The 27,525-nt window shown below is 35.2% G+C and overlaps 2 protein-coding genes and 1 pseudogene across 3 annotated transcripts; 1 reads left to right on the forward strand and 2 right to left on the reverse strand.

The window, feature by feature from the left end:
• Window positions 1-856: 856 nt before the first annotated feature.
• On the reverse strand, window positions 857-5,698 carry LOC144573978 (protein CANDIDATE G-PROTEIN COUPLED RECEPTOR 2-like). The gene is made up of 6 exons (XM_078323774.1): window positions 5,167-5,698; window positions 4,230-4,421; window positions 2,486-2,642; window positions 1,405-1,507; window positions 1,227-1,308; window positions 857-1,123 (listed from the first exon to the last, which is right to left on the reverse strand). The coding sequence occupies exons 1-6, from the start codon at window positions 5,446-5,448 to the stop codon at window positions 1,046-1,048; spliced, it is 894 nt and encodes a 297-aa protein (XP_078179900.1). The 5' UTR covers window positions 5,449-5,698; the 3' UTR covers window positions 857-1,045.
• Window positions 5,699-18,309: 12,611 nt separating this feature from the next.
• VIP4 (leo1-like family protein) lies at window positions 18,310-27,153 on the reverse strand. Of its 2 annotated transcripts, none has more exons than XM_078324001.1 (11): window positions 26,841-27,153; window positions 25,874-26,337; window positions 24,849-24,963; window positions 24,464-24,649; window positions 23,934-24,110; window positions 23,718-23,849; window positions 22,597-22,776; window positions 21,994-22,125; window positions 19,991-20,101; window positions 19,388-19,642; window positions 18,310-18,644 (listed from the first exon to the last, which is right to left on the reverse strand). In XM_078324001.1, the coding sequence occupies exons 1-11, from the start codon at window positions 27,009-27,011 to the stop codon at window positions 18,486-18,488; spliced, it is 2,082 nt and encodes a 693-aa protein (XP_078180127.1). In that variant the 5' UTR covers window positions 27,012-27,153; the 3' UTR covers window positions 18,310-18,485. The 2 variants fall into 2 exon arrangements, with proteins under 2 accessions (XP_078180127.1, XP_078180126.1); XM_078324000.1 differs by having other exon boundaries at window positions 25,874-26,343.
• LOC144574136 (uncharacterized) lies at window positions 20,205-21,196 on the forward strand (annotated as a pseudogene).
• Window positions 27,154-27,525: the final 372 nt, after the last annotated feature.

The raw sequence follows: 27,525 nt of genomic DNA on the forward strand, positions 1-27,525 counted from the left end.
ATCATGATAGTTTAAGAGGACGTTTGATTCGCTCTTTTGGAAGGCGATTACTTGTCATCCTAATATTATTTTATTCATTACCATATTTGGCGAAAATAATAAGAACATGAATATGTTAATTTGTGATTGCTTTGCCATTATAATTTCATAATTGATAATTAATGCTTATTATTGCGATGCTCATATTAACTGTGGATTTTTTTTTTTTCTATTCCAACTTGACGGGCATCAATCTTTTTGGAAATAAAAGTTGCCATTAATTTTTCTGAATTCCAATAGCCATTGTAATCTATATAAGCTATGTTTGGATGTACTGAGAATAGCGAGAATAGCGCTGTTCCGATCTATTCAAACATACTCAATTGCTATTCGGAACAGCAAGAATAGCACCGTTCCGCTATTTCAACAAAAAGTCGGAATAGCAATTGGTGCTCTCTCAAATGTTCAATTCCTCCATCGCTATTCTAAATATTCAATCCAAACAACATTTTCGCTATTCAGAATAGCACCACATCAACACTATTCTCACACTCTTCCAAAAAAACACTATTCTCATCTACTATTTTCAAATAGTAACTATTCTAGCTATTCTAGAGTGCATCTATACAACTCTAACCCTATAATCATATATTTTCAAAACCATAATATTTCTCGATATTATATTCTTTGAAATTTTAATATTTCATAGAATGATCTATAGTGCGAATCAAACACCCCCAAGTATTTGATCATCATATAACAATTTTTATTTGATCACTGTTCCTTTTTTTTCCATTGATATAACCTATATTTTCATTATAAATTATTTAATTTCTACACCAGTGAACTGCTACTCATATATCAGTATAGTTGCTTTAGAAACAAAAGCATAGCAATTACAGCTACTCATAATCCATTCATTCTACCCGTATACATGACAGTTCATGAATCATCATCTATGGTAAAAATACACAATCCAGCAGAGAAAAAAGGCTTCCATATTCACATAACATACAGGTCTGAGGTAAAGTCACAGCAACCTTTTTGTAACATCATTATCAACTAGTTAATCCCAATCAGCGTCAAAGAAACCAGCATCCTTCATCTCAGAGTAATACACATTCTCCAATCTCAAATCTTCCTCCTGTATATTTTATTCATAAAATTGATGTATAAGTACTGATAAAATCAGAACCAGTAATTACTTTTTAGCGGCCACTTGATTCTAATAAAAAAAAAAAGCCTACCTGGAAAAAGTCGGCAAGGAATGTGACATACAAAAGTGGGAGGTAAAGAGAATGGTAGCATACTGTCGCCAGATTATACAACCTAAAAAGAGGGGTAAAATGATATTATCATTCTTAGCACTTTCATATGAAAGAACAGTGTGTTAACTTCTCAAGACAAAAAAAATCAAATTATTACCACAAGCCAAAACCAGCTCCATTTCCTAAGAGCACACATCCAAATAGCGAAACCACATTTAATAGCAACATTGCGCATATGTAGTTGTAGAATGCAGGCCTTGCTGAAATAAGTAAAGAGGAACCACTATTTGTTTCAGACACAATTTTTTTAGAAAAAAAATGTTAAAATCTCAACATCACCACTATTAGTAAATCTCAGTAGCAATACTGAAAATGTTTCAATAACCTCACAAGGCGGGAAATACCCTTCATAACCTACTTTTACTCCAATTTTCTTTAGAATATTCCTAAACTACACCTTTTTCACTCTTGACCTCTTCAAGCACAAGTGAGAAAGGACAGGCACTCCCAACAACTTTTACTAAAAGAAGAACCAGAGCTGGGAATTAGGGATGGAAAATATTTATGGAAGGAATACAGGCTCCTCATCAAACTCCCAGGATCAGACAACTTAGAATAGAAAACAGTTTACAAATTTATGGCACTGTAATCTGCCGTTAAAAATTCCAAGGGTGCCTTATTTACACTTCCACAGCCTATAGATTCTTAGCCAACAGAGATACTCTCCCATATGGCCAGCACCTTCTGGCAGGTTAAACTACCAGAAAGAATGGAAATCTTCCTGTCTACAATACTACAACAGATTGCTCACATAAGAGCTCTAATGGGGCCAACAAATTTTAGAAACAGCTGTGCATATTTTCATCTCCTGCCCACTTGCAAAAAAGGTTGTTAAAACACCTTAGGAGACCATATGTTAATTCTTTTGCACCACCTATTTCCTCAAGACAAAGCAACCTGGTCCCTTATGCATAAAGATGTTACTATTTGATACTTGGGCAGAAAATTTGGGATTTCTAAACCCGCATATACTACTATTTTGATACTTGTTGATTTGATTGACCGGGGCATCACTTTATGGAAGAACAGCACTAAGTTTACTTTATCAATGTATTGGGGATCTCTTTTATATGCTATGTATATTGTTTCATTTTCGGCATTACATTCTTTTTCTAGGTTATATAATATTATTTATGTACGCTTTTCACCTATTTCAACTTTTTAGAATTTTAGAGTACCTGGTAGGCGTTCTCTCCACTTTGAATGGTGCATGAAAAGAATAAACCCATAGACTGAAGTAAGCAATAGTTTGTGTACAGTCCACAGGCCCCATTTCACACGAGAGTGGCTCGAGTCAATAAACAACGGTAGACCAAATCCGAACACATAAATTACCTAAAAAAGAAGCATATATACATTAAAATAAAAAAGTTGCTTGATCAGATGATATTACTAATTTCACCCAAAAAGAGAAGAGTATGGTTATTTGGCGACTGAAGCTGTGACTGATGCTAATCAATGGCTAACTTATTGCAAATAAAATCTGTTGCCTAATGGAGGGGGGAGATCAATAGGGACCTGACTACAAATTTGCCATTTTCAATTTCTGCATTTGATGGTGTGTGTTTAGGCTCTTTTAATTTAACTGTGGTGTATGCAAAACTTTGTAATTTGTTTTTAATGATGGAAATTGTTAGTTGGTTGTTTGCAAACTAACCTTCACAAGAAATCTGCAAAACACCTAATACTAAGTCTTTTGCAACTAGTCCTATATTATAAAGGAGTTTGGCTAGTATAACATCAATGTCATTTCAACCTATATAACACCAACTCTAAAACCTATCAAATCGACTTCAAACGGTGAATCCAAACCGTTCAAACCCATCTACATCATTAGTTGTGCGTTTACATGCAAAATTTATAACTTTTCCAATTTATTTAGTATTAAGTCAAGCGGTCAAATGTGGGAGTTTTTAAATTAATTTTAATACATTAATTTTTCAATATTTTTGCCACTTGATTTGATACTAAAATAACTCAAAAATATAAAAAATTTGTATGTAAACACATCACTCATAATGTAAATCGGTTTGAACGGTTTGGATTAGTCGTTCGAAGTCGATTTGATAGGTTTTAGAGTTGGTGTTATATAGGCTGAAATGACACTGATGTTATATTAGCCAAACTCATTATAAAGAGATTGAAAAGTTAGCTTTAAAATACCATAAGAGTTACTCTATCAATAAACTTAAAATTTTTATTGTTTAATCAAAACTAGTTTTTATTATTAATATCTAATTAGTACTTTTTTTAAAAATATCGCATCAACAAAGATAAAGAATTTCTTAAGTAATTAATTTTCTCATTAGTTAATTATAACGCTTATCAACAATGTTGACTTCAATGAATGGTAAGTTTATTTTGGGAAAAATTCAGATTTTGGTCCTGAAAACCTTCCTTAAGTAACTGAGTCTTCAAAGTTTCATTTGCACCAAATTGATTGTTGGAACATTGGAGAGAAGGAAAAAAAAAAAACAAGCTGGTACTTGAAACTTTTAAAAAAGGACAAATTTGATCCTTGAACTTATATCTGCACTGAGTTGGTCATTGATCTTTCAAGTAAAAAACAATTTGGGCCTTGCGAGAATGACCAATAGAAAGACAAACTTGTATAATTACGAGAAAAGTTGAATAAGTTATTTTTCAAAAGTTCAATGATCGATTTGATGCAAATGAAATTCCAGACACCAACCTTTTTTTTTTTTTGCAAAATTCGAGGAAGAATCTGGTGCAGATAGAAATTCAAAAACTAAGTTGGTCTTTTTCAAAAAGTTAAGACCAACACCTGAATTATCCCTAATTTCAAATTTTCCAATATAAGATTGTTGAGCACAAGCAGAAAGACTAATGTTTTCCTTTTAGCAACTTATGAACATGCTTCAGTTTTTCGTAATAATTCTTTATAATTTTATGAATCTATACCTTAAGCAATAAATCGGCACAAACAATGACGCCAGAGACGACAAAAGTGCGCGTCAAGGTCTCCACGCCACTCGCATTATTTCCTTGAATCATAAATGCGATGAGACTAATTTCAAGAAACAACAACCCTGAGTTTGTTATTAGCGACAGCATGTTCCATGAGAAATCTTTTCCTGATGTGCACTGCCATGTCTGTAGAAAACAAATAAAAGAACACAAGATAAAAATTAGTATGGCGTCAGATTTTTGCATTTGTTTCTTTTGGCTTCATGGTGCTAATTAAAGTAGGGCTTGACCGCATGTTAGATTGACTACAGTGTACCAACACCAACTAGTGATACTAGTGATACATGGTATGCAAGAACAACATGAACAGTATAACTATTTCTGCTATTGCAATTAACACCCAAAATTTCTGCATTTTTTTTTCAAGAGTGCATACACTGTAATTAAATTTAAGCAGTAAGTCCCTAAAAGTCAGCCCCAACTAGGGGTGTTCAAACCGAAGTAAAATGACTAAACCAAACTTTTTTTGGTTTTCAAATTTAGAACCGAACCGAGCCGATTAAACCCATCAACCAATTAAGAACCAAACCAAACCAATCCATTTAAACCGAAAAAGCCATCCATTTAAACTGAAATATTCTGCTTCAGTTAAAAACCGAACAAACTGAACCACTTGAACACCCCTAGCCCCAACTATTTCATATTCTCATCCAAGGATTACAATCAGATTGTTGTGCCTTATAATTAGTTAAATTGTGCAGCATAGAATTTAGAAGCAAGATTTTCAATGGGTATTGGGCTTTCGAAAGCATCATGCCATCACACCGATTAATGTTTCAGTGTTAGATGAAGGAGGCAATACTAACAAGGTGAAAAAAAAGGTGGTGAAAACAAACCCTAAAAATTTCATATAATTTTGTAAGGTTGTTACCTGAAGGAGGCACCAGACGAGATTGAGGATCGTAACAACCCACAACAAAACGTAGTAAGCGATCATGATATGAGATCTCCCATATGTGAGCCTGGCAAAGCTTTTACGAGCTTGTGAGCCCAGATAAGCTATGAACAACACAGTTGGAATGATCAAAGCGAGGTTGTACAAGATCCCATGGCAATCGGATAGCCACCAAGAAGCCACGCCGTCAGTTACTCCGGCTATCTCCCCCTCGGCCGACGCCGGAGTTATGGGTAGCTCTGCCAATAGCGACCTCATGATTTCAGGTGCGCATCAGGAGAGAAAACTAGGAGTTTGGTGGAATTGAGAATTGGGAATTTGTCGGAATTGAGAATATGAATTTTGTCGAATTGGGAATTGGGAATTGGGAATTGGGAGAAGGTCAGAAGGAAAAGTAGAAAACCCTAATAAGTGGAATAGATTGATTTCTGAGGTCGTCTCTGTTTCTTGTTAAACCAAGAACGGTCAAAAGATTCACAGACTTCGATGTGAAGCATACAAGATACAACCGAATTTTTTATTAATAGAAATGAAATAAATTAAATATTTAAAAAGAACATTGCTTTTGAATATTTTCCAAAACTAAGTAGAACGGGTTGCGAGGACCCGTCCCACCGGACGGGATTATACAAACCGTCCCGCCTAATAATCGTTCCTCCCTAATTAAATTCGCTAAAAAAAAAAAAAAAGAAAAACCGGACGGGACTACAAAACCCGTACCGATTTTTTTTAAAAAAAAAGTCGGACGGGATTACCAAACCCGTCCCGATTTAAAAAAAAAAAAAAAAGGGACGGGACTACACAACCCGTCCCGAATTTAAAAAAATAAAAAAACTCGGACGGCTTGTTTTATAATCTGCAGACGCGGTTTTAACTCATTTCCACTGAGACAGAAGACAAACATTCGACGGAGAGAAAGATTTTTATTTCTACTCAAACAGAAGGCAAAACGTTCAGACGGAGACATCACCCAAATAGCAGCAGACAGAAATTAAATTTCAAACAGGTAATTCTTTAATTATATTTTATACTATATTATTCAGTAATTTTTATAAAATAATTTAATTAATATTAGTTTTTATTAATGTAATATTAATAAGAGGAGGGTTCCACTGCCTCAATATTTCATGCCTCCATTGAACCTCCAAATCTCAACCGTTCATCAATTATTTGATCAACGAATCAGATTAAAACGCTCAAGTGTAAGAAAATTTCCTCAATTCGCCTCCAGTACTGCCTCTCTCCCTATCGCTCTTTCCCTAGTGCGCCCCACCACGCCCCCTCCCCACCCCACGACTTCCCTCGCACACCCCCCGTGCCCCCTTCCCCCCGACCTCCTCTTCGCGCCCCCTTCCCCGTGACTCTCGACTACGAACCCACGTTGCACCCCCTCTTGACCCGTTCCAACCTCTCGGCCCCGACCCAACGGCGCACCTCCGACCAACTCGCCCTTTAGTTGTCTATTAGGAATGACCTTGTAAGTAATTTTCTACAAGATGTACTGGTATTAACCTATGCATAGTTGAATTTGTGTATCAGTGTCTGGTTGTGATGTTCTCACTATGAGTAGAAATCTTAGGTTTAATTAATTGGGTGACAATCTTATGGTGTGTCTTGGTGAAGATGTAGATTATGCTTGGCTAAGAGCATGGAGAGAGATACCAAGTAGCTCCAAGCTTAAGATGTGCCAGTACGAGGGTCATGCGAAAACTGAGATGTAATTAACCGGTATTCATCTCCCTGCATTGTTTGCAACTAAAAGCTCTTTTATCTGTTGTTGGATTGATTGCCAAGTTCATTGTCAGATGATTATTTGGATTACATGCTTTTTTTTATTTCCTACAAATGTGACTGGATGGGTTTATCATAAAATTGTCACTTCTAGTCTTCTCAAGGTATTGTATATGTCTCCAAATTTGTTCGTTCCATCTTCATGAAGTTTTTAAAGAACCACTCTATGAATCTCTGTCATGCTGTTCTCCTTTGAACAAATTGTTTATTCTTATGAATTGAAGTGAGCATTAGTAAATTATGTTAGAAGGTTCATTGTACCAAGCATACTATTTTGTTTTGAATAAAACTTAATTTCTTCTTTAATAGGTTGTTTCTTTGGCTCATCTATGCTGATTTAATTGGTACTTCTCGTAGGTTTGTCCTTCAATTATCTTTTAAGTAATTTATATGACTTCAGCTCCATCAATTTTTTTGTTTAAAATTTTACACTAAATTTATGGTACATGTGAATAACAATAATACTTGTCATGTAACTTATATTGGATGAAATCAAAGAATGGAAAGTGCAATTCAAGAGGAAAAACAAGGAGCGCCTCCTGCCGCCTCCCTTGCCCTTTCAAAGCTCATTTCCATTTCCGGTAAACACTCTCTTCCTCTCCCTCGTTCTCTCTAACTTTTTTAAATCTCTTTGCATAGCTTTGACAAATGAGGTTTCCCCTTTGAAATCATTGATCCAATTCTCGCATCGAAACTCAAATTAGAAATTTCTCACCAAATTAAAGCAGCACAGAAGGGGTATTATTCAAAGAAGGTGGTGTGGTAACAGTAGTAGTTGCAATCAGTACTCTTTTTCTGACCAGCCAACCAAAGAATTTGTTGCAACTCAAATGATCTAAATACCCAATCTGAATTGCATATTGTCACTGTGCTAATACCCAAATAGGTAAAGGAGCTTACAGATATATTCAAGGCTTAGATGTGCAATTTTTGTGCATAAAGGAAAAAAGCAATAGTTTATTGTTGAATGAATTAGAGATAATAGCCAAAGCAACTTTTCTAATGGTGGTGTGAATTGTTCAATGAAATTCAGTACCAAGGCTAAACTACACTACTATCAGAAAAATGATAACAAGCCCGAAGACACAACCCCGAAGACGAATGATAACAAGCCCAGCTATCAGAAAAATATTGCTAATAGGGTTTCAATTGTCAAACTTGAGTTTATGTGTGCTGGTCTGATAAAAATAGGGATAGTATGTATGAGATGTAATTTTTGTGTTGTGATGTAGGATTACTAAGCTAGCTGTGTGGTCTTGTTGCTTTGTATACAATTAAGGAATTAATGGAACAAGCTTTGCATCTTTTTTGTTTGTGTACCATGATTCCAACTGGTACGGAAGCATATGGTATGCATAATATGCCATTATTTTTGTCATGACAGTGTATGCTCAAATATGTATTGTATAATTTGTCTCAATTATTGCCCTTAACAAGTGCCATACACTGGTACAATATTTTTCTGTCTTCAGAAAAACACAAAAGTTAGCATTCAAATACACAAGTTCAATCACAATTGTGAGTCAGAGATTTAATTTACAATTACAAATAGAATCACAAGTGACACAGATATACATTTCTATCATTTGAATCACTAAGTTACAAAAACCTTTTAATTTACATCCGTTTCCATCATCTGAATCATGCTTAACAACTCAATTTTACAATTACAAAGAGAATCACAAAATCCAACACATGAGCACACGTATTGACGGAACCGAACAATGTCACTTCGATCAAATTTAAGTGTCTTCTGGACTTGGGCAGTATCCCTCAGAAATTGCATAAGCATAGTAATACTCCTCAGACTCTTTAAGTGATTTGAACTCCATCCCTTCACAAGGTACAACCCCATCATAACTTTGCTTAGTTGGAGTTGTGTCATTAAATTGGTTATGATTTTCTCCATCCTTTTTAATATCAATATTTTTGGGTTGAGCATTGATGATCTTCACAAAGTTGTCAGCATCCATACAAGCAAAATAAAGCAAGTACAGTTCATTTTCATAGGAACATGTTTTGGCTGTCAAAGTGTAAAGCAAAACAGAATCTATAAATTAATTAACTTTTGTTGAAACATTGACTAAAAAGTTTGAATAAAGCTGTCGGATTGGCCTTAATTTGATTATATTATTTTGTATGTGCGAGCACCAATTATCAAACCTAAGAAACCAGACAGCATGTACCAATACTGAGTACAGATTCTGAAGAACCACCGAGATTAGGCGAGACAAGAGGGGATGGGGCCGGTGCGACATTCGAGGTGGTTCCATCGAGGGTTGCAAGAGGAGAATGGTGAGGGGAGAAGATAGCGAAACCTTGAAGAAGAATAGAGCCATGCTGTGTGGGGGTGCGGAACGGCGCTGGGGTGGTGGCAGAGGGTCGCCAGAGGGAACGCCCGGAGGTGTGCTGATGATGGGGTGGACGGATTTGGAGGTGAGGTTGGGAGGGGAAGTGAAAGAGCAATAACTGAGAGAGAGGGAGACACTAGAGGTCAATGGGAAGAGAACTGGAGACGAATTAAATGGGTTTTTTCGTTAGTCAAATTTTTAATCTGATTCGTTGATCAAATGATTGATAAACGGTTGAGATTTTGAGGTTCAATGGAGGCATGAAAAATTGAGGCAGTGGAACCCTCCTCTATTAATAATATGTAATTTATTCATTATTGTGTAGGTTAATAATATGTAATTTCTATTTAATTAATATTAGTTATGAATATATTTCAATAGGTAAATTTGGTAAGGTATCACTAAATTGTTATGAAATTTAATTTGTTTTTACGTAATTATTGAACTTTATATTTGTTTAATTAAATGATTTTATTATTTTCTGCTATGTCATTAAGTAAGTTTTGTAAAATAATTTAATTAATATTAGTTTTTATTAATGTAATAATAATAACATGTAATTTATTCATTATTGTGCAGGTTAATTTATAAAAATAATTAATCATGTTGATGCTGAGAATTTATTTTGGTGGTGAAATACGACACGGTCGTAAAGGAGTAGAGTATAGTATTAGTCCTCGATTCTCATTGAGTGTGACTGATGAACACGGTTGGTATGATGTGAAAGGTGAAATTTATCGCCAACTTGGATATTCCGAGAATGAGTATAACCTAAAAGCACATGCACGGGTTAATGTTGGTACAACAACCCGACGTTATTATGAGAAAATTGAAATCGTGTGCGATCAGAGTTGGAGAGGTATTTATATCCAAAGTATGCGTGCCCAAACCCAGTATACTTTTCTTGATTTATACATTGAGTTGGTTCCAATCATCGGTGAAATACAACCGCAGTTATTTGTTAATAGTATGGTACCAGAACCAAATCCAGAACCTCGACAGGCCCAACATAGTGATAACTATGCGGGTCCCAATTTCTTCGAACCCTATCAGACACAACAAACACCGAGGCAAGACCCTCAACAGACCCAATATAGTGGTAACTATGCGGGTCCCAGTTTCTTCGAACCCTATCCAACACAACAAACACCGAGGCGAGACCTTTATCTACATCCTTATCCCAATATGAACGAGTTGTCACCGTCTGTTCAGACAGAATACAGTAATCAGAATAGCCCATGGATCGATCCACCGGAGGCAGCTGATCCTAATGCTGATTTTGATGATGTGCCGCAAAGTGATGATGAAGAGGACGCTGACTCATGTGAGGATGACGCTGACTGGGATAATGAAGATGATTCAGAAGGGGATGTCCGGGATGATACCTCAACGCAATCACACCAAACACCACGCGTTCAGGCTGAACATTTTCCCATAAGTGACCGCGGTGTAAGTCACCCTGTGGCAAGCTTCAATGACACCTCAGCATTTCAACCCGCAGATGTCAACTTCTTCAGTAGGCCGAATCATGTTCATGATACACTTGCTGTAGGTAATGAGTTCTCTTCAAAAGAGGCCCTACAATTGAAAATAAATAGTTATCACATCAAAAAGAATATTGAAGTAAAAATTACGGGGAGCAATAGAACTAGCATGGTAGTCAATTGCAAGGACACCAGGTGTACGTGGCGTTTGTATGCTAAGTCTGGATTATTTTCATCTAAGTGGGAAAATAGATTAGGAAAATAAGTACCTACATTACCTAAATATTGCAAAATACACTTACCAAAATACATTAGGAAAATAAGTACCTACATTACCTAAATATTTTCATCTAAGTACCTACATTACCTACATTAGGAAAATAGATTAGGAAAATAAGTCTGGATTATTTTCACTTCTTGCAAAATACACTTACCAAACTAATAAAATGAAATCTAATTAATTCAATTCATTTTCAAAATAGATTAGGAAAATAAGTACCTACATTACCTAAATTACTTGTATTACCAAAAAAATCTAAAATTAATGAACTATGAACTTTAGCCTAGAATATTGTCCAAATAATCCTATGAATTATTTATATCTAATAAATTGCAACAATTAATTGAGAGTAGATAGTTAATCTCAAAAATAATTAAACTAATGCTATCAATACTAGGGGTGTTCACCGGTTCAGTTCAGTTGAAACCGATCCCAACTTGGCAAACCAAAGTTTTCATTCAGTTTTAAAAATAGAACCGAACCGACCCGAATTAGCATTGCAATCGAATCGAACTAAAGTTTTATTTCGGTTTGTTCGGTTCAAACCGAAATATATTAATTTTTTAAATTAAAACAATTGATTATAAACCGGACTATTAAGAAATAAACTAAGATAACAATTGATTAAGAAATAAACCGGAGTATTAACAAATAAAAGGGTGTGGTTCCGATCAAATTCATATTATATGCAAGTTCGGTCGGTTAAGTTATTTTGGTTTTAAATTTTTTTCAAATCGAACTGAACCGAAGTTATAATTCAATTTTGAAAAACCAACCGAATTGATCCAATAAACTGAAATAACCGAACTGATCCAATAAACCGAAATAATCGAACCGATCCAATAAACCAAAATAACCGAACTAATTCGGTTATTTCTAAAACCGAACCATTTGAACACTCCTAATCAAATTTTTTAAAGTGCAATTAATAAATTAATAAAATTCACTATAATCAATAATTTGATAACAAATCAAATTATAAATTACTATGAATTAATATACTTTTATACTAATTGAATTTAATTATATTTAAAAAAAAACAAACCTGAAGTAGCTGAAGCAGCGGATCTGATGGAGGGTGGCGAAGCCGGACGGGTTGCCTCAGTCCGTCCCAGAGAGATCGGGTTGTTTCCCTTCCTGGTCGTCGCTTTTTTACCGAGTGCTGCGTAGTGGAGACGGAGACACTGACAGAGAAAGGAAGGGATAAAAATCGCTGTGGGACGGGTCCTCTTAACCCGTCCAAGCTTTTTTCTTTTTTTGGGTCGGGACGGGATGTCTTACCACGGCCAGCTTTTTTATTTTTTTATTTTTTGGGGTCGGGACTGGACCTCCTAACCCGTCCAAAATTTTTTATTTTTTATTTTTTTTGGGGTCGGGACGGGATTCCTTAACCCGTCCGGCTTTTTTTTAAAATTTCACCCGTAATCGGTTATTAAGGGACGGGGTAATTAAAGCCGTCCGGTGGGACGGGTTCTGACAACCCGTTCTACTTAGTTTTGGAAAATATTCAAAATCAATATTCTTTTTAAATATTTAATTTATTTTATTTCTATTAATAAAAAAATTCGGCAAGATACAACCCGACATTTTTAAAAATACCCAAATAACTAAATCTTTTAATAATAATAATTATATTTGAGTCAAATTTATAAAAATGCTCAAACTATAGAAAATTTTCGCGGCTTGAAATTTTTCACAGTTTGGTTTATTTTTATTTTTGCAAAACAGAATTTTTTTTTATTTTTTTGTATTAAAATATTAGAAATATTAAATATATTTCTTTGAAAATAGATGAAATACAATATAATTTGATTTATTAGAAAGACTGTAACAAATAACCCGATCAACATTTTTCAGGCCGGATTTTTCACGGCTGTAAGAAAAATTAATATATTTCTTTATGTGTTATTGGAAAAAAATAAAAATGCTGGGGTTCTGAGTTATTGATCCCGGTTCAAAAGTTGCTTCTAGGTAATATAGAAAATATTGTGATCCTTCTAGTACATTTAATTTCTAAAAAATTGTATCTATTTTGAGAATTCTTTTTGAATAACAATCATTAAATAACTTAAAGTTTTTGTTTTTTTTTCAAAAATAGATACAACTTTTTAGAAATTAAATGTACTAGAAGGATCACAATATTTTCTGTATTAACCTAGAAGTGACTTTTGAACCGGGATCAATAACTCAGAATCGAAGCATTTTTATTTTTTTTCCAATAACACATAAAGAAATATATTAATTTTTCTTACAGCCGCGAAAAATTCGATTTGAAAAATATTGATCGGATTATTTGTTGCAGTCTTTCTAATAAATCAAATTATATTGTATTCCATCTATTTTCAAAGAAATATATTCAAAATTTCTAATATTTCAATACAAAAAAAATCTGTTAAAAAAAAAAAAAACAAACCGTGGAAAATTTCCACGGTTTGGGCATTTTTATTAATTTAGCTCAAACCTAGTTATTATTATTAAAAGATTTAGTTAATTGGGTATTTTTAAAAATGTCGGAGATACAACAGAAGAGTAAAAGTAATTTTGTTCTTTATTATTTTTTAGATTAATCCCGAAGGTAAAAAGTAAATAACTCTGTTCTTTTTTCCGAAATTTTTATTTATACCATATTAAGAAAAAAAAAACAAATGACCTTAGATTTTGTCCTATGATATGCTCTGCCGGGATTTAAATTTTTTTTTTTTTTAAGAAAATGAGCACTCATTTTCTGTTGCTTTGGAAGAAATAGATAGAGAGAAAATGAGAAGAGAAGTGTCATATTCTAAATCTGAGCCGTTCATTTTTTTTGTCAATTTCACCTCAGAAAAGGTATCAGGGGGACACAGACTCTTATATCATATCAATTACCTTCAAATAATAATTATAGAATTCTCATTTTTATTTGATGGTCATCAATATTGACAAAGTTGAAATTTTTTTACTTTTGACTTGTGTTAATTCTTGATTGCAGCTATTTCTTTGGAGATAAGTTTGATTACAGCTCTAAGCTCTTTCTTTCAATTTGTCCGTATCAAAAAATTAAGACTTTCAACTTTAAGAATTTATCTTTGATTTAGTGACATAAATACATAATTTTTGAAGAAGTCATGGTTGACAAGATGATCATTCTTTGAATCTTTGTTGAGTCAGAGCTTAACAAGAAAGCGTACTTAAATTAATGTAAATTAAGTCAGAAAATTCATTGACAACCTTAGTTATTATTTATTTATTTTAGCTCATCAATAATATGAATATTATCCATTTAATTATACACATCAAAGATTCACATTCCAAATATGACACATTAATATCTAAAATATTCTTAACGGTATTAATAACTTCTAATTGAACATAAATTTACTATATATATAATACATAATTATTTTACATATAAGTTTAACATTAAATTAATGTCCAACTTGCTAAATGATAATCCAACAATGTCAACATTTAATATCATAGTTACATTCCATATCACACATTAATATGTAAATATTCTTACGGTATTGATAACTTTTAATTGAACATAAATTTACTATATATATAATACATAATTATTTTTCATACAAATTTAATATTAAACTAGACCAAGGATCATGGAACCTTTTGTTATTTTTTTTTCTTTAGAGAAGAATCAAGAACTCAGTCTTAGCTACAAAGTTTAACTTCCAAACAAAAGAAGCTAAAATAAAACAATGTAAATGAAATGAAATAAAAACAATGGGTACCAGTCGTTAGATACTTCTACTAGCAAGTACCTGGTTTGTTAATTTATATTGTTGATTTAGTAAGAATTAATCGATGTAATACCTCAGCATTTCTTAAAGTGAAGGTGTTGAACAGTCTTATACTTCATTTTTTTTGAGTTGCTAACTGAATTACTTGGTTTGTTTATTAGATTCTGAAACAGAGAGAGCAAGACTAAGCTTCACGGAACACCGCAAAAATCACTATGACGAGTTCAAGAAGGTTAAGGAATTACTGAGAAGTGGGTCCCTTGTAGATGATGATGAGGACTGTGATGGTACTTGTGATCGTCATGGTAAGAAAGCTGATTCAAGTTCTTCAATGGATGTTTCTGAAGGGCAAAGTGAAGAGCTTAAACAAAAGCAGCCTGTGAGCAGCTAACCTAACCTTCGCACCTTTCACAATCCAATGAAATTCAAAACTGGAGGAGAGAAATGAGAGGATTAGCTTTTGGTTTTTGTTTCACACCTCTCTTTTTGGTTTGTATTTTATGAGCCATTGGTGGTGCAACCAATTTGTTCTGATTTGGTTGTAATAACCGTTGGTGAATGACACTTGATTTGAAGTGTTAATTTTAAATTGTGGTTTGGATCTTTAGACACTGAATATTTTATGTTGCTATCAATTGCAAGTTTGAGTTTTCTTTGCTTGTTATTATATAGTTGCCATTTGGTATTTTATTAGCGAAAGCAGAATGGTTTAAAGGATAAGCTAGATTATTTTATGAACAAAGTTTGACTCCACAGAACAAATTTGACACCGCTTTGTTTAAATATACTTTCTGGATAGTAAATAATTGATAATTGCATCATTCAATTTCAATTTGATTACCAATGATGTTGACGATATACTTCTATGATCACTATGACAGCGGGAAAGTTGAAACTAACATGTTGATTAAGCATGAACCTACCATAGAACCAGTTACATCAGTTAGACCAATAGAACATTGATAAGAGAAGAGGCGACACGGAACAGGCGGATACGAAGGAGACGAGCGGCAGACAAGACAAGGAGGAGAGAACAGATGTGGCAAACGGATCAGATTGACACGCAGAGAAGGAGAGGAGACGTGGCGAGCGTAAGAAGGAAGAAGTGACAGCTGGCAAAACAAAAAAGGAATTGAGAGGTGAAAGCGGAACAAATTGAGATGACATCAGCGAACGTCATAGAAATATATCCGGTCCCTTGATTTTACATCGAACTGTAGACAGAGGGCGTGCTACTGTTCATTGATGTCGTCACAGACATTCCAAATTAAGGTATTTATAATTAGTGTCCAACTTGAAATTTCTTTTATTTGTAAATAAATTCAGACGTACGTAAATAGAAAGAGTCTATCGTTTGCAACAAAAATAGAAAGATCGAGTCCATTGAGTCCGATTCAAATATTTTGAATCAGACTCAATGATTTAGATCCAAGTTTTTTTTTTTTTTTTGAGTTTGGATTTGTATCGTCCGATTAGAGGAGAATGAAGCACTGGTCCACAAATGGTCCACAAATGATTCCATAAAAGCATAATGTTTGGATATGAATCATTGAGATTGATCCATAATATTTGGATATGACTCAATAAACTCGATCTTTCTATATTTATTGGAAACGAGGTATTTTGATCTGAATCTAATAATTTCTATGGATAAAAATTGTCCTTCAACTTAGCTAAATGATAATCCAACAATGTTAACATTTTATTAGTCTTTTGATAAAACACGTAGCAAGTCAAGAAAAAGTTGAAGCTGATTAACGATCTCAGTAAAACAATTCAAAACTGTAAGACCGATTCAATTAAAAAGGCAAAGCTCAAGTGCGCTAAGGAAATTCGTTGCCTGTGATTTCAAATCCACCCATTTATTTGTTTTGAGATTCGTGTATGAAGATAAATGAATGGGTGGATTTAAAATTGCAAAGTCCATGTGATTCCACAGCAGATTTATTTCCAAACAAGCAAGTGTTATGAGCAGTGTTGTAAATAACAGTATGCAGTTGTCGGACAGACATGGTACCGTCAAACGATTAGTCAACAATAATTGGTCATAATTGAAAAAAATTCATAACGGTTTGGTCACCGCCAACGACTAATCGGCCGATTACGGACGTCTTTTACAACACTGGTTATGAGTTCGTGTGCCAGCTGCCATACGACTGGGCAATAAGTTGTGAGTATTGTCTTTTACTAGTATTATGGAATAAGATTGCAGGACCCGACTCTATTTTTTTTATTTTGGATCGTCTAATTTAAAGTAATCTTATCAAATCATTTGCTGATACCATAAAAAAATATTTAACTTTGACGACTTGAACTTTAAGCATTGATAATGACTCGTAAAGCACAATTGCAATTTGAATTGGAATGAACTTCGTCACCTTCGCTTTTCCAGAGCGGATTCCAAATTTAGCAGAGGCTAAATAAACCATATTATAAGGAAAATAAATCTGCTGTAATTCCCCAACCCTGTAATCCCAATCCGAACCGTTAGTCTTTCTTGAGATTTGTGCATGAAAACTTGTTTTTTTTCGAGATCTGTGCAGAAAATATTTGAACGGTTGATATTGGAATTTCAGGCCCTGTAATTCCTTCCGGAATTACAGCAGATTCAGACTCTATTATAAGAACATTCAGCATGAAATCACTGTATAACATATTTTAAATACAATCTAAATTATATATTCAAGTTTCAGATTACATAGAGAAACATATAAATTGCATACTTATATCATATCTATATTTTTCAAGATCATTTGGGTACTCAATTGAATTGAATACACTGGAATCGTAAGTGTACTTCACAAGTTCCCTTTCCAAATTATTAATCCTCATCTGTCAGATTGTCACCAATATACTATGTGAAATTAGCTTAATTTCACACTATTACAAAAATAGAGAGTTCAAAGAAATGAAAATAAGAGATTCCGCATTAAGAGAAGTTAATATTAGGTTAATTCTGAAATTGGCAAATGTTACTTCAATATCAAATATTAAAATATGGTATTATTTATTCCTGAATATAATACCAAAAACAACATAACTAATTTCAAAATTAGGTGAAATTTACAACGTGTGTTGTCAAATGGGGTCTAAGTCAATTGCTTCAGTTCTTAATGCCTAACTTATCATCGTTCACGGGGCCTGACAGGATTCATCCTATATCATTATACATTTTACATAAAAGATTAAGCTAGAATCTCTCCACGACAGTTTAATGATAAAGCATCTAAATGTATGCAACCAAAATCATCGAGATTTCATAAGTTCATATTTCGGATCAAACTAATGCCTCGACCGAATTTAAGTTTTGCATATCATGTGTAAAATTGTGCTCTCCAATATGTTAGTGTTTGTGGGAACACTAATGTCACTGAATATTTGAACTATGCAGCCCGCAAAGCAGAAACAAGGATGCTCGGTGCAAACCACACAATTATTTCATGCATCATTCATGCCCATAAATTGAATTCAGCAAATGCAGACAGTAAAATCCATCGACATTTGACAAAATTCACCACTATTTCACATATGTTAATGCGCCACCAAAAGGTCACAAATATTGATTTCTATTTAAACAATTAAACTGCCTGCCATAATATGTAAAGCATGAGAAATCAAGGCAAACCATTTCAGAAAAAATATCTGAGGTTGGATACTAATCTTCATCACTGTCGAAAACCATAGCCTTTCTACGGTGAGCCGGGGTAGCTTTCTTTGGTGGAGATTCGTCTCCTTCATCATCAGATGGGATCTCTTTGCGCTTTTGGCCAACTCCACCTCCACCTGCTTCCTTTTCCTTCTTCTTCTTGGGCACCTGCATAGATATTATATTGACTAGTTAAGCATGACCAATCTGATTGTCTAGTCGGTCTCTCTCACGTACTGAGCCAGAAAGTCTTTCAATGGAGGTCAATGAATGCAAAAAGGACATTACAAATCAAATATTAGAGTTTGATACCGTACCAAATGTTGATATCATTGCAATGATCACATCAAAAGCAAGAATTATATATACAGGGGGAAACCATTCTGGCCTTTCCTTGTCAGATTTGGTGAAACCATTTCACAACTGGCTTAGTACTCCCAGTAGTTAATAAAAAAGACATCTTAAAATTTTGTGATACTTGCAGTAGCACCTGCAAGTCGCACCCCTAACCTTCAGATTAATATGAGAAATAAGGTGATTAATGTTTTACAATTATCTCCACTTGTACCGAACTTTTTTACCATTTAAAAAGGAAAGAAAAGAGGATATATGTGATGGATTTGAGGTTTATATTTACCGGCTAGAAAGCAATCTAATTAGTTCAAGGTAACTGAAAAACATCGGGGGGGGGGGGGATTTAGTCATTAACTGTGTTTTGTTTAAAGGTTGGAATTTTTGGCAGATAACCAAAAGGATGATGGGTGCTAGTTGCAAGCATGAAATATTTAGAGTTCTTTAATTCTGTCAGTATGATAAAATTTTGGACCTACTGAATAATAATAACAATAGTAATAGTAATAATAATATAAATAATAATAACAAAAATAAGGATATATATTTAGTCAAATAACCTCTTCGTACTCTTCTTCTTCCTCGTCAGAAGCGGGGCCGGGGGCCCCTTCCTCTGCCTCCTCTTCCTCGCTGTCCTGATACTCCTCTTCATCATCAAGGAAATCGTCCTCCCTTCTCCCACGTGGTGGCGGGGACCCATCCAAATCCTCTCCCTCTGTTTCATACTCTGATTCATCCTCGTACTCATCTTCCAATCTGCGCTTCCCTGGTCGGGATGCTGAATGTTTGTGTAAGCCACTTTTGTTCATGCCCGGCTGATTCAAAAATAAGGAGGGTACAATCCATAAAATGTTTAGGAAGAATAAAAATGAAAAAACAGTTTAGCATAAGGGATTGAATAATATGCAATTTGGGTTTTTCAATGCATATCAGAGAGTAACCTTTATACAAATCTATAGGATAAAGGATATTTTCTTGGTTTCCTAGGTCTCCAGCTATTATCAAATTGGAAAAAAGAAGGTAGTCCCAGAAGCTTGCTAATGTTTCATAACTTGTCCTTGAAGCATAACAAGTGTTATTTTCAAAAATCAACACAGCAACCCCAAGAACTAGATATTAGGTATGGAAACATTTAATCATTTAATAACAAAAGTAAAGCTAACCTTCTTTAAACTCGTGGGGCGCCTATGTCCATGCGCTTCAGCTTCCAATTCATCCTCAAATCGATTACGAGATGAGCCCCTTCTCGAATTATAGTAGTCTTGATCTTCTTCCTGGACAAACAAGGCACTAAATTTTAGAAAGCAGGAACTTAATCAAAGAAAAAAAAACATTCCTCTTCAAAGACAATTTTGGTTCCAATTCATTAACCCAAGCTCAAGGGCATTTAAAAGAGTGTAAAACCCTCGGCCCTTCTGTCCTGTTGTCAGAACCTGTGAGAGAGAGAGAGAGGTGGTGGCGCCTGTATGCTGTTAAATGAAGCAAGACAAGAAGTGCAAACTTGAGAAAAACCTGGCTTCAACTCATAGCAAAGAAGAACTGGAAGAGAAAGAATTTAAAGTAGAAGATGACGAAGAAGATGATGATGATGATGCTAAGGCGACGGCAGCTCTACGATATCGCTAATCTTCCAGTGGTGGCACAACCAATAGATGGATCGAAGAAGAAGAAGAAGAAGAGGAAGAAGAAGTTTGATATTTGTGCTCGAAAGGGCTTGTATAGAGGTTAGCAAAGTCGGAAAGAATTTCCAAATCTGCAACCTGGCTAATTACAGACCCAACATTATTCACCAGGCACACTTTGCAATATTTAATTGCCCACTGACAAAGGCTGGGAGATTGCAAGCCGTTTATGTAAGGACCGAAAAGGTTCTTCTTTTTGAGATCAAACCTATGTCAGAATGCCACACACATTTAAATGATTTTGTGGCCTCATGTCACAATTGCTGAAAATTGAGCATGACACTGGTTGGGAAGCGTGGGAAGCTGCTTAATGTTATAAAAATCTAGTTAACCGTCATTTACATCGGCCTCTCATATTCGTGAAGTCCATTAAATTGGTTGATTATGTTGCAATGCTTCTGATGACACCATAGTGTTCATGGTTGGAGCTATGGCACAAGGAATAATAGATAGGGAAAATATGGATGATTTAACCCAATTTGCAACTATCCTTTTGAGTGCTGTGTTGTTTGAACAGGATATCTGGTGCATTGGAACAGAAATGGAACCTAAAATGATTCACGCTGTTGTTTGTTTTGTTGTATTTTCTAAGAGCTGTAGAAGTAATATGAGAGTATGTAGGTCAAACCTTGTATTTTGCCTCTTGTATTCTACATAAGAGTGTCAATAATTTGAATTTACAGCGTTAGCTGGTCCAGTTAGTTAGACCTATGGTTGCTCTTGACTGCAGTTTGAGCTCCTAATTCTAAGCTCTCTGATGCAAATAACTGACCTTGATAGTTATCTCTGTCCTAATTTGGTTTCTGTTCAAGAAAACCTAGGTGGAGTACAAACTCCCATGACAGCATCCAGATGAACATTTGCATAGGATTTTTTGGGAGCAATTAAACTCTACTTAGGTAAATACCGCTTCCATAGAGTTCGTCCATGGCAGTGGAGCAATCCTCGGTGATCCATCAAGGATATGCACCAAAAGGAGAGATGGAGAGACGGGTACCGCAGCAGGTAAATTGATTTGGGATGAATTTATACAAGAGGGTTATATAGAGATTCCAAAGTGGTGAGAAGATCTCACTGGGATCATTAGAGGACAGAGACAATACCGATTGGATCGCAAGGACAAGACAGATTGCATGGTTATTGAATCAACTCGAGAAAAGACCCGATGGTGGGTCAACAGGAGTGCAATTTTAAACAGTGCTGTCCGAAGCATCATATCAACTCAAGAACCATGCCAACATGTTGTTGAATGTGGGAGAAAAATGTGTTGGAGATTAGGACAACCCTCAGCCATGGCAATACCTTGATCAGGGTTTAGGGGGTTTCAAAAGGAAATGCACACAAGAACGAAATCCCAAGTGCAAGCATTCTGTGAACCAATCTAAATAGCATAGTGCCAAAGAGATGTATCATTGTACCAGACAAAACTATGTCACTTGTGCTATACTGTTCATTGTAAAAACTATATACACAAACAAACTGACCTCATCACCATCTTCCAAAAAGTTGGGAGTAAAGTCACGTTGCTTTCTAGAAGGCAGATGTGAATATTTCATGTTCACCTTTTGTTTCTTCTTTTGTAGTTGTGCCTGTGCTCTTATTTGGAGGCCCTCGGCCTGTAATCATAACGAAAAGCTTTCAATTTTTTTTTTTAATCTAAATCTTTTTATTATTATTCTTAATGCCATTTTCAATAAAATAGCATGTTGATCTCCATTTTCTTAATTAGAGAAGAATCCAAAGGGGCACTTTTATTGGAACCTTTAAAAGTAACTACAATATTATGGCAAATAAGAGCTAGCGAATAAGATACGGAAAATATCAGAACCCAAACCAATACTTTCTTAATATTAGCAATCTGTAAAACTGAGACATCTACATTTCAGAAGCAAATTTCATTGGGTAAAAATGGAAGTCAATACCAGCATGAACAATAAATCTAGTTACGACTGAATACAACATAGTAATAATGAAAATAATGTGAAATGTTGGGTGCGGTCTTCAAGGACACAAAATTGAAATCTCTGCCCTATACCATCCATAGATAAACTTATTGTATACGAAACTGATTCACAGAGGATCCTTACCCTTTCTCTTTCTTCCTTCTCTCTTTCTGGATCAGTTTCTGTTATCCAGTTTTTGACCTTAAACACCTTTTTATGGCGAGAGTCAACAAGAGCAGTCAAAAGTCGGTGCGATTTGGAGGAGAGAGAAGATGGCATGAACCTCATTTTTCGTAGAAGCCTCCCTTGAGATTGTAATATACCCTATGACAATGATAGATCAAAATAAATACCAAGCACCCATACAAAACCAAATAATATCAGGAGGAAGAAATTTTGTTCTTTTTGTTCTTTTCCAAAATTTTCTAGATATGAGTAGGCTTCTACCAAGACCAACCTACATACATAGATGCAACCCGCTTTAATTCATGCAGGATACAATCTGACAAGAGTACAGCTATGATGTACGCAAGATGTACCAGCCAGCTGATATGATTGTTTAATTGGTTTTTTAAGCACTGTTACTGTCTGGAAACATCCAGACATGGCAGGAACCCATCACATTATTGAAGCAATACCATAGCCACATTACAACTCCAAAACAATAAAAGAAAAATAGGCAAATTAAACTACATTCATTTATCATCTCCCTGACATCCATAATTTTTTCTAGTTCAAGCTAGGGACAAGCAGGTTGGAAGAGAAGATGGTACCTCGTTCTTTTCCTAAATTTTGGTTTTTTTTATCAATACTACAGTTTTGTAATGAAAGAGGACTCAATTTCCTGCATACATGCCGAAAGATGAAAATAAAAACCCAAGGTTTTAGGGCAAATGTACTGGTGGACTTCTACGTCATCTGTCACTAATTAACCCGAATCTTCAAGGGATATCTAATGTTAAATTTAAATTATGTTTTTCTGGTCATGCAACTTCAGGAATAACAGAGGATTAAAAAAAGGAGGATCCAGCGTGGCTCCTTTTCTATCCTATGTGACTCACCTGGTAGGAACTAGGAAATATTGTAGTTTATCAAAACTTATGGTGGCACACAGTTAATTAAAAAGTAGTTCATGAATAAATAAAAGTAGGATGTAAATCTTAACAATTATATAAGTAGGCCTCAATCCCCAAGACAACAGTGACATTCATAGCCTTACATTGCTAAACAATAAAAAAAACAAAAACAAAGGGCAGGAAATTCACCTTTCCATGTCGAAGGAAGAGGTGAGATTGGTCATGAGTGGAATCGTGCGTGGAAATGTCAAGAACTTCATTACCGATTAACAACTGTAAGCTACCATCCTTCCACTTTACAAACCTAGCATTGCTCTCGTACTTCAAAAAAAATGATGAGAACAAGTTAAAAGTCAAATGACAGTGGAGGAAAGCAACCTATAAAGAAAACTAAACTTTACATACCGAAACAGTGCCATTGCGATTCTTAACAGATCTCCACCTTACAATATTATCCTCAAGTCGGATCCTTTTTTTGTCACCAGTTTCATCTGTCACAAAAACATCTTCTTCTTCATAGGTTTTTGGGTCGAAGGGTTTTGACTCAATCCCCATAATGTTTGACACTTTTATTACATTCATCTGCATACCAAACAAATTTTCAAAAACCATGAGCCGAGTCGCAGACAAAAAAAGAATGAAAAGAGTCATGCAGGTATATACCCTAAAGAGCCCAAGGAACATTTGACATATCTGAAATACAATACTTAGCTTAATTTATTGAAAAAAAAATTCATGCATTCCTTATTTTTTTCTCCCTCCAAATATAAGACATGGAGCAGGTGCTTCGGACATTTTCAAAAGCAAGGAGAAACAAAGATTATTGGGTATTCCTCATTTTTCAGGACATATTGCCACAGACCTGAAATTTCCACAAAAAGGGATATTTTCAGGACAAAGGAAGCCCAGATCATAGACACAGAAGTACAACTCACTCTATCAGTTCGTCCCGGTGGGTGGACAAGAGGTACATCTAGCTCTAGCGGGGGACCCACTGGTTTCTCTTTTGGCTTTTGCTCGAAGTTCTCATCTTCAGATCCATAATGTGCATCTTCATCAGGTATGATGTCCTCTGGTTGTACATCTTTCTCATAGCTACCTTCCTCCTCCATAGGAGATCTCTATCAATTCATAACAAAGAGAAGTAATTGCAAGCTGACATTTCTAATTTCTGCTCTACAGTATCAATGTGTACTGTATAGTATTCACAGTTCTTATATATACCAGCATATAGGTTCCTTCGTCAATAGAAATAATTCTTTTAAAGCAAAAAGGTTGATCAGTGAGGGTCATGTCAGTCATTCTGTGACTTGCACTTACAGGTGATTCGTGATGGGATTCATTCTGAGGAGCTCTGTATGGTGAAGGTTCATCCTCGTCACTATCCCCAAAGACATCTCGAACCACTTTCTCATCCTTCTTATCCTCTGATGGCCTGCAACAGATTACACATTTAATATTTAACTTCATCCGAAAAAAAAAAAAAGAATAACGAAGCATACATTTATCTTGTACTTGTGTGCAAATTTGGAACCAAGTATCACTCACATAGCATCACTCAACAAAAATAACCATTGGCACCTCTTCTCACACTCGTTGGTATTACAATGAAAAATTCTTGTACTAAGCGGTGAGCCTATTTGGTATTTGAAAATACATTCATTGATCTAGCACTGCAATTATTAAGATATAGAAAATGTATGGCAGAGCTACCTCTCTGCACATACCCCCAAATTGGTGCAACGATAGTATTTCCATACTTCTATTAATCACACTTCCATACAGAGCCCAAAGCTTATCATTCCATTGTTAAACATAGTTGAGTAGGGGTTATAATACATTACAATCTAATAATGCATCTAATGGTGAATCTTTACTTTTTATATCAGATAAGTGCATTTAAACTGTAAGACTGCAATAATACTTTTTAACAAAAATGTAGACACTAATATCAACTTTCAAATTTATTTTGTTTGACTATCTACAACCCATGTAGTTCACCAGTTATTTATAAAGCTGTTAGATCAACCATTTGGGCCCGGGTCACTTATACATCTCATCTAACAGCGTCTACTGGCCACAGATTCAATTAACAAACTACTTTTGAGTAAGGGGGTTCAGACAGGTCTATTTAACACTGATTGTACTATGTGAAACTATGCGATATTATTCAGATAGCAACTTCTATAATTATAAATTTGTATTATGAAATATTATCTTAAGAAATGAGAAGGGCACAAGTGCTAGTTTTCTGGAAAGCTAAAATGCTGTCTGGTGATTAACTTCCCTCTATTGTACTTGTAGACAACAATTAACACAAGATGCGTACTAAAATAATTCTTTACCTAGCTTTTTTATTATGGTCCACACCATCCTCTTCATTATCGGCATCTGCCTCGTTATAACGGTTACGGGAATAGTAATTCCCCTCTTCCTCCTCTGATCCTGACTCGACCACATCTCTTCTCTTGCTTGTGACCACCCTTTGTCCATAGCCCTCGTCCTCGCTCTCAGCTTCTTCTCTCTCTTCACTCTCTATCCTTCTCTCACTAACCTCTCTGTCCCCCTCTTCTTCTTCTCTCTCTCCTTCACTTTCTCTCTCCCCCTCACTTTCTCTCTCTCCCTCGCTCTCAACATGCTCGGCTTCAGGTTCTTGTTCCTGAATTTCATGCTCAGGTTCAGCTTCAGCTTCACTTTCTATTTCGACCTCACCAATGCCTTCATTTTCACCTTCTCCCTCAATTTCTGCTTCGTCTTCTACTTCCAGTTGCCTCTCATCCTGGTTCTCAGCCTCACCTTCACCTTCTCCCTCATCCTACATTATTTTAAAATCGTCAGTCAATGTAGAAATTCAGCACATGACATTAGTTTACATTGCTGAAGTAAAGAAACTGAATAGTTCAACAGAAGCAAAATTTTAATTGGTATAATTAAATGTACAGGCACTTGCCTTAAATCGTTTATTTTTTTTGCTTAAAATATATCTGATGATAATCAGGTAAAATCATAGAGTTATGCGCATGCAAGAAAAAGAACTGGGTTATGTAATAGCTAAGATGAACCCAGATGATTAACTAAGCTGAAACTTCAAAAGTAAAATATTTGAACTAGTCATGGGAGTACCTAATCTGGGGATCACAAATGGAATCCATCTTACAATAATCAATTTTATGAACTAAAGATCGATATGAATTTTACATGGCTAATTTTACACGCAAGTCAGAAAACTATGAAAAATACGAAACAGTACCAAACCTAGAAAAACTTTAAAAATTGAAAAAAAAAAAAAAGAAAAAAAAAAGGTGTCAATACGGAAGGATAATCGGATTGATTAGCGGCGCGTTCGTGCTCGGAATCGATCTCAGGCTCGTCCTCGGATTCATCCTCTTCCTCCTCCGATTGCTCCCCAAAGAGGTTTTGCATCATCTCGTTTCGTGCCACATCCTCCATGTTGTTGCTGTTGCTAGTCCCTTCTTTCTTCATCTCTCCTATCTTTTATCTCCACGTTTTCTCTTTAGGCCAGTGACGTGGGGTTTTCGGTCGAAGATGGAGGTGGCTACGGAGAGAGCGAAAGAGCGAAAGAGCTCGTGAGGTGATACGGGACGACGGGAGAGTGAGAATGCTGGAGAAGAATAAATCTGCTGTGATTCCAATGGAATAACAGGGTCCTGTTATTCCGATCTCAACCATTCAAAGTTTTTCATACGCGAATCTCAATGAAAAACTTTTTCATGCACAAATCTCAACAAAGTTAAATGGTTGGAAATCTAATAACAGGACCCTGTTATTCCATTGGGATCACATCAGATTTATTTCCGAGAATTCTCGATCTCCTCCGTCGACGAAATGTGGGACCGGTGGATGTTAGTGGTGTGAATAGCGGTAAGTCGCTAAACCGTTCAAACCGATCTACTTCATTAGTTGTGCATTTACATGCAAAATTTATAACTTTTCGAATTTATTTAGTATTAAGTCAAGCGGTCAAAATTGTAAGTTT

The sequence above is a fragment of the Carex rostrata genome, chromosome 22 (assembly GCF_964058835.1).
Source record: "Carex rostrata chromosome 22, lpCarRost1.2, whole genome shotgun sequence".
Lineage (NCBI taxonomy): Eukaryota > Viridiplantae > Streptophyta > Magnoliopsida > Poales > Cyperaceae > Carex > Carex rostrata.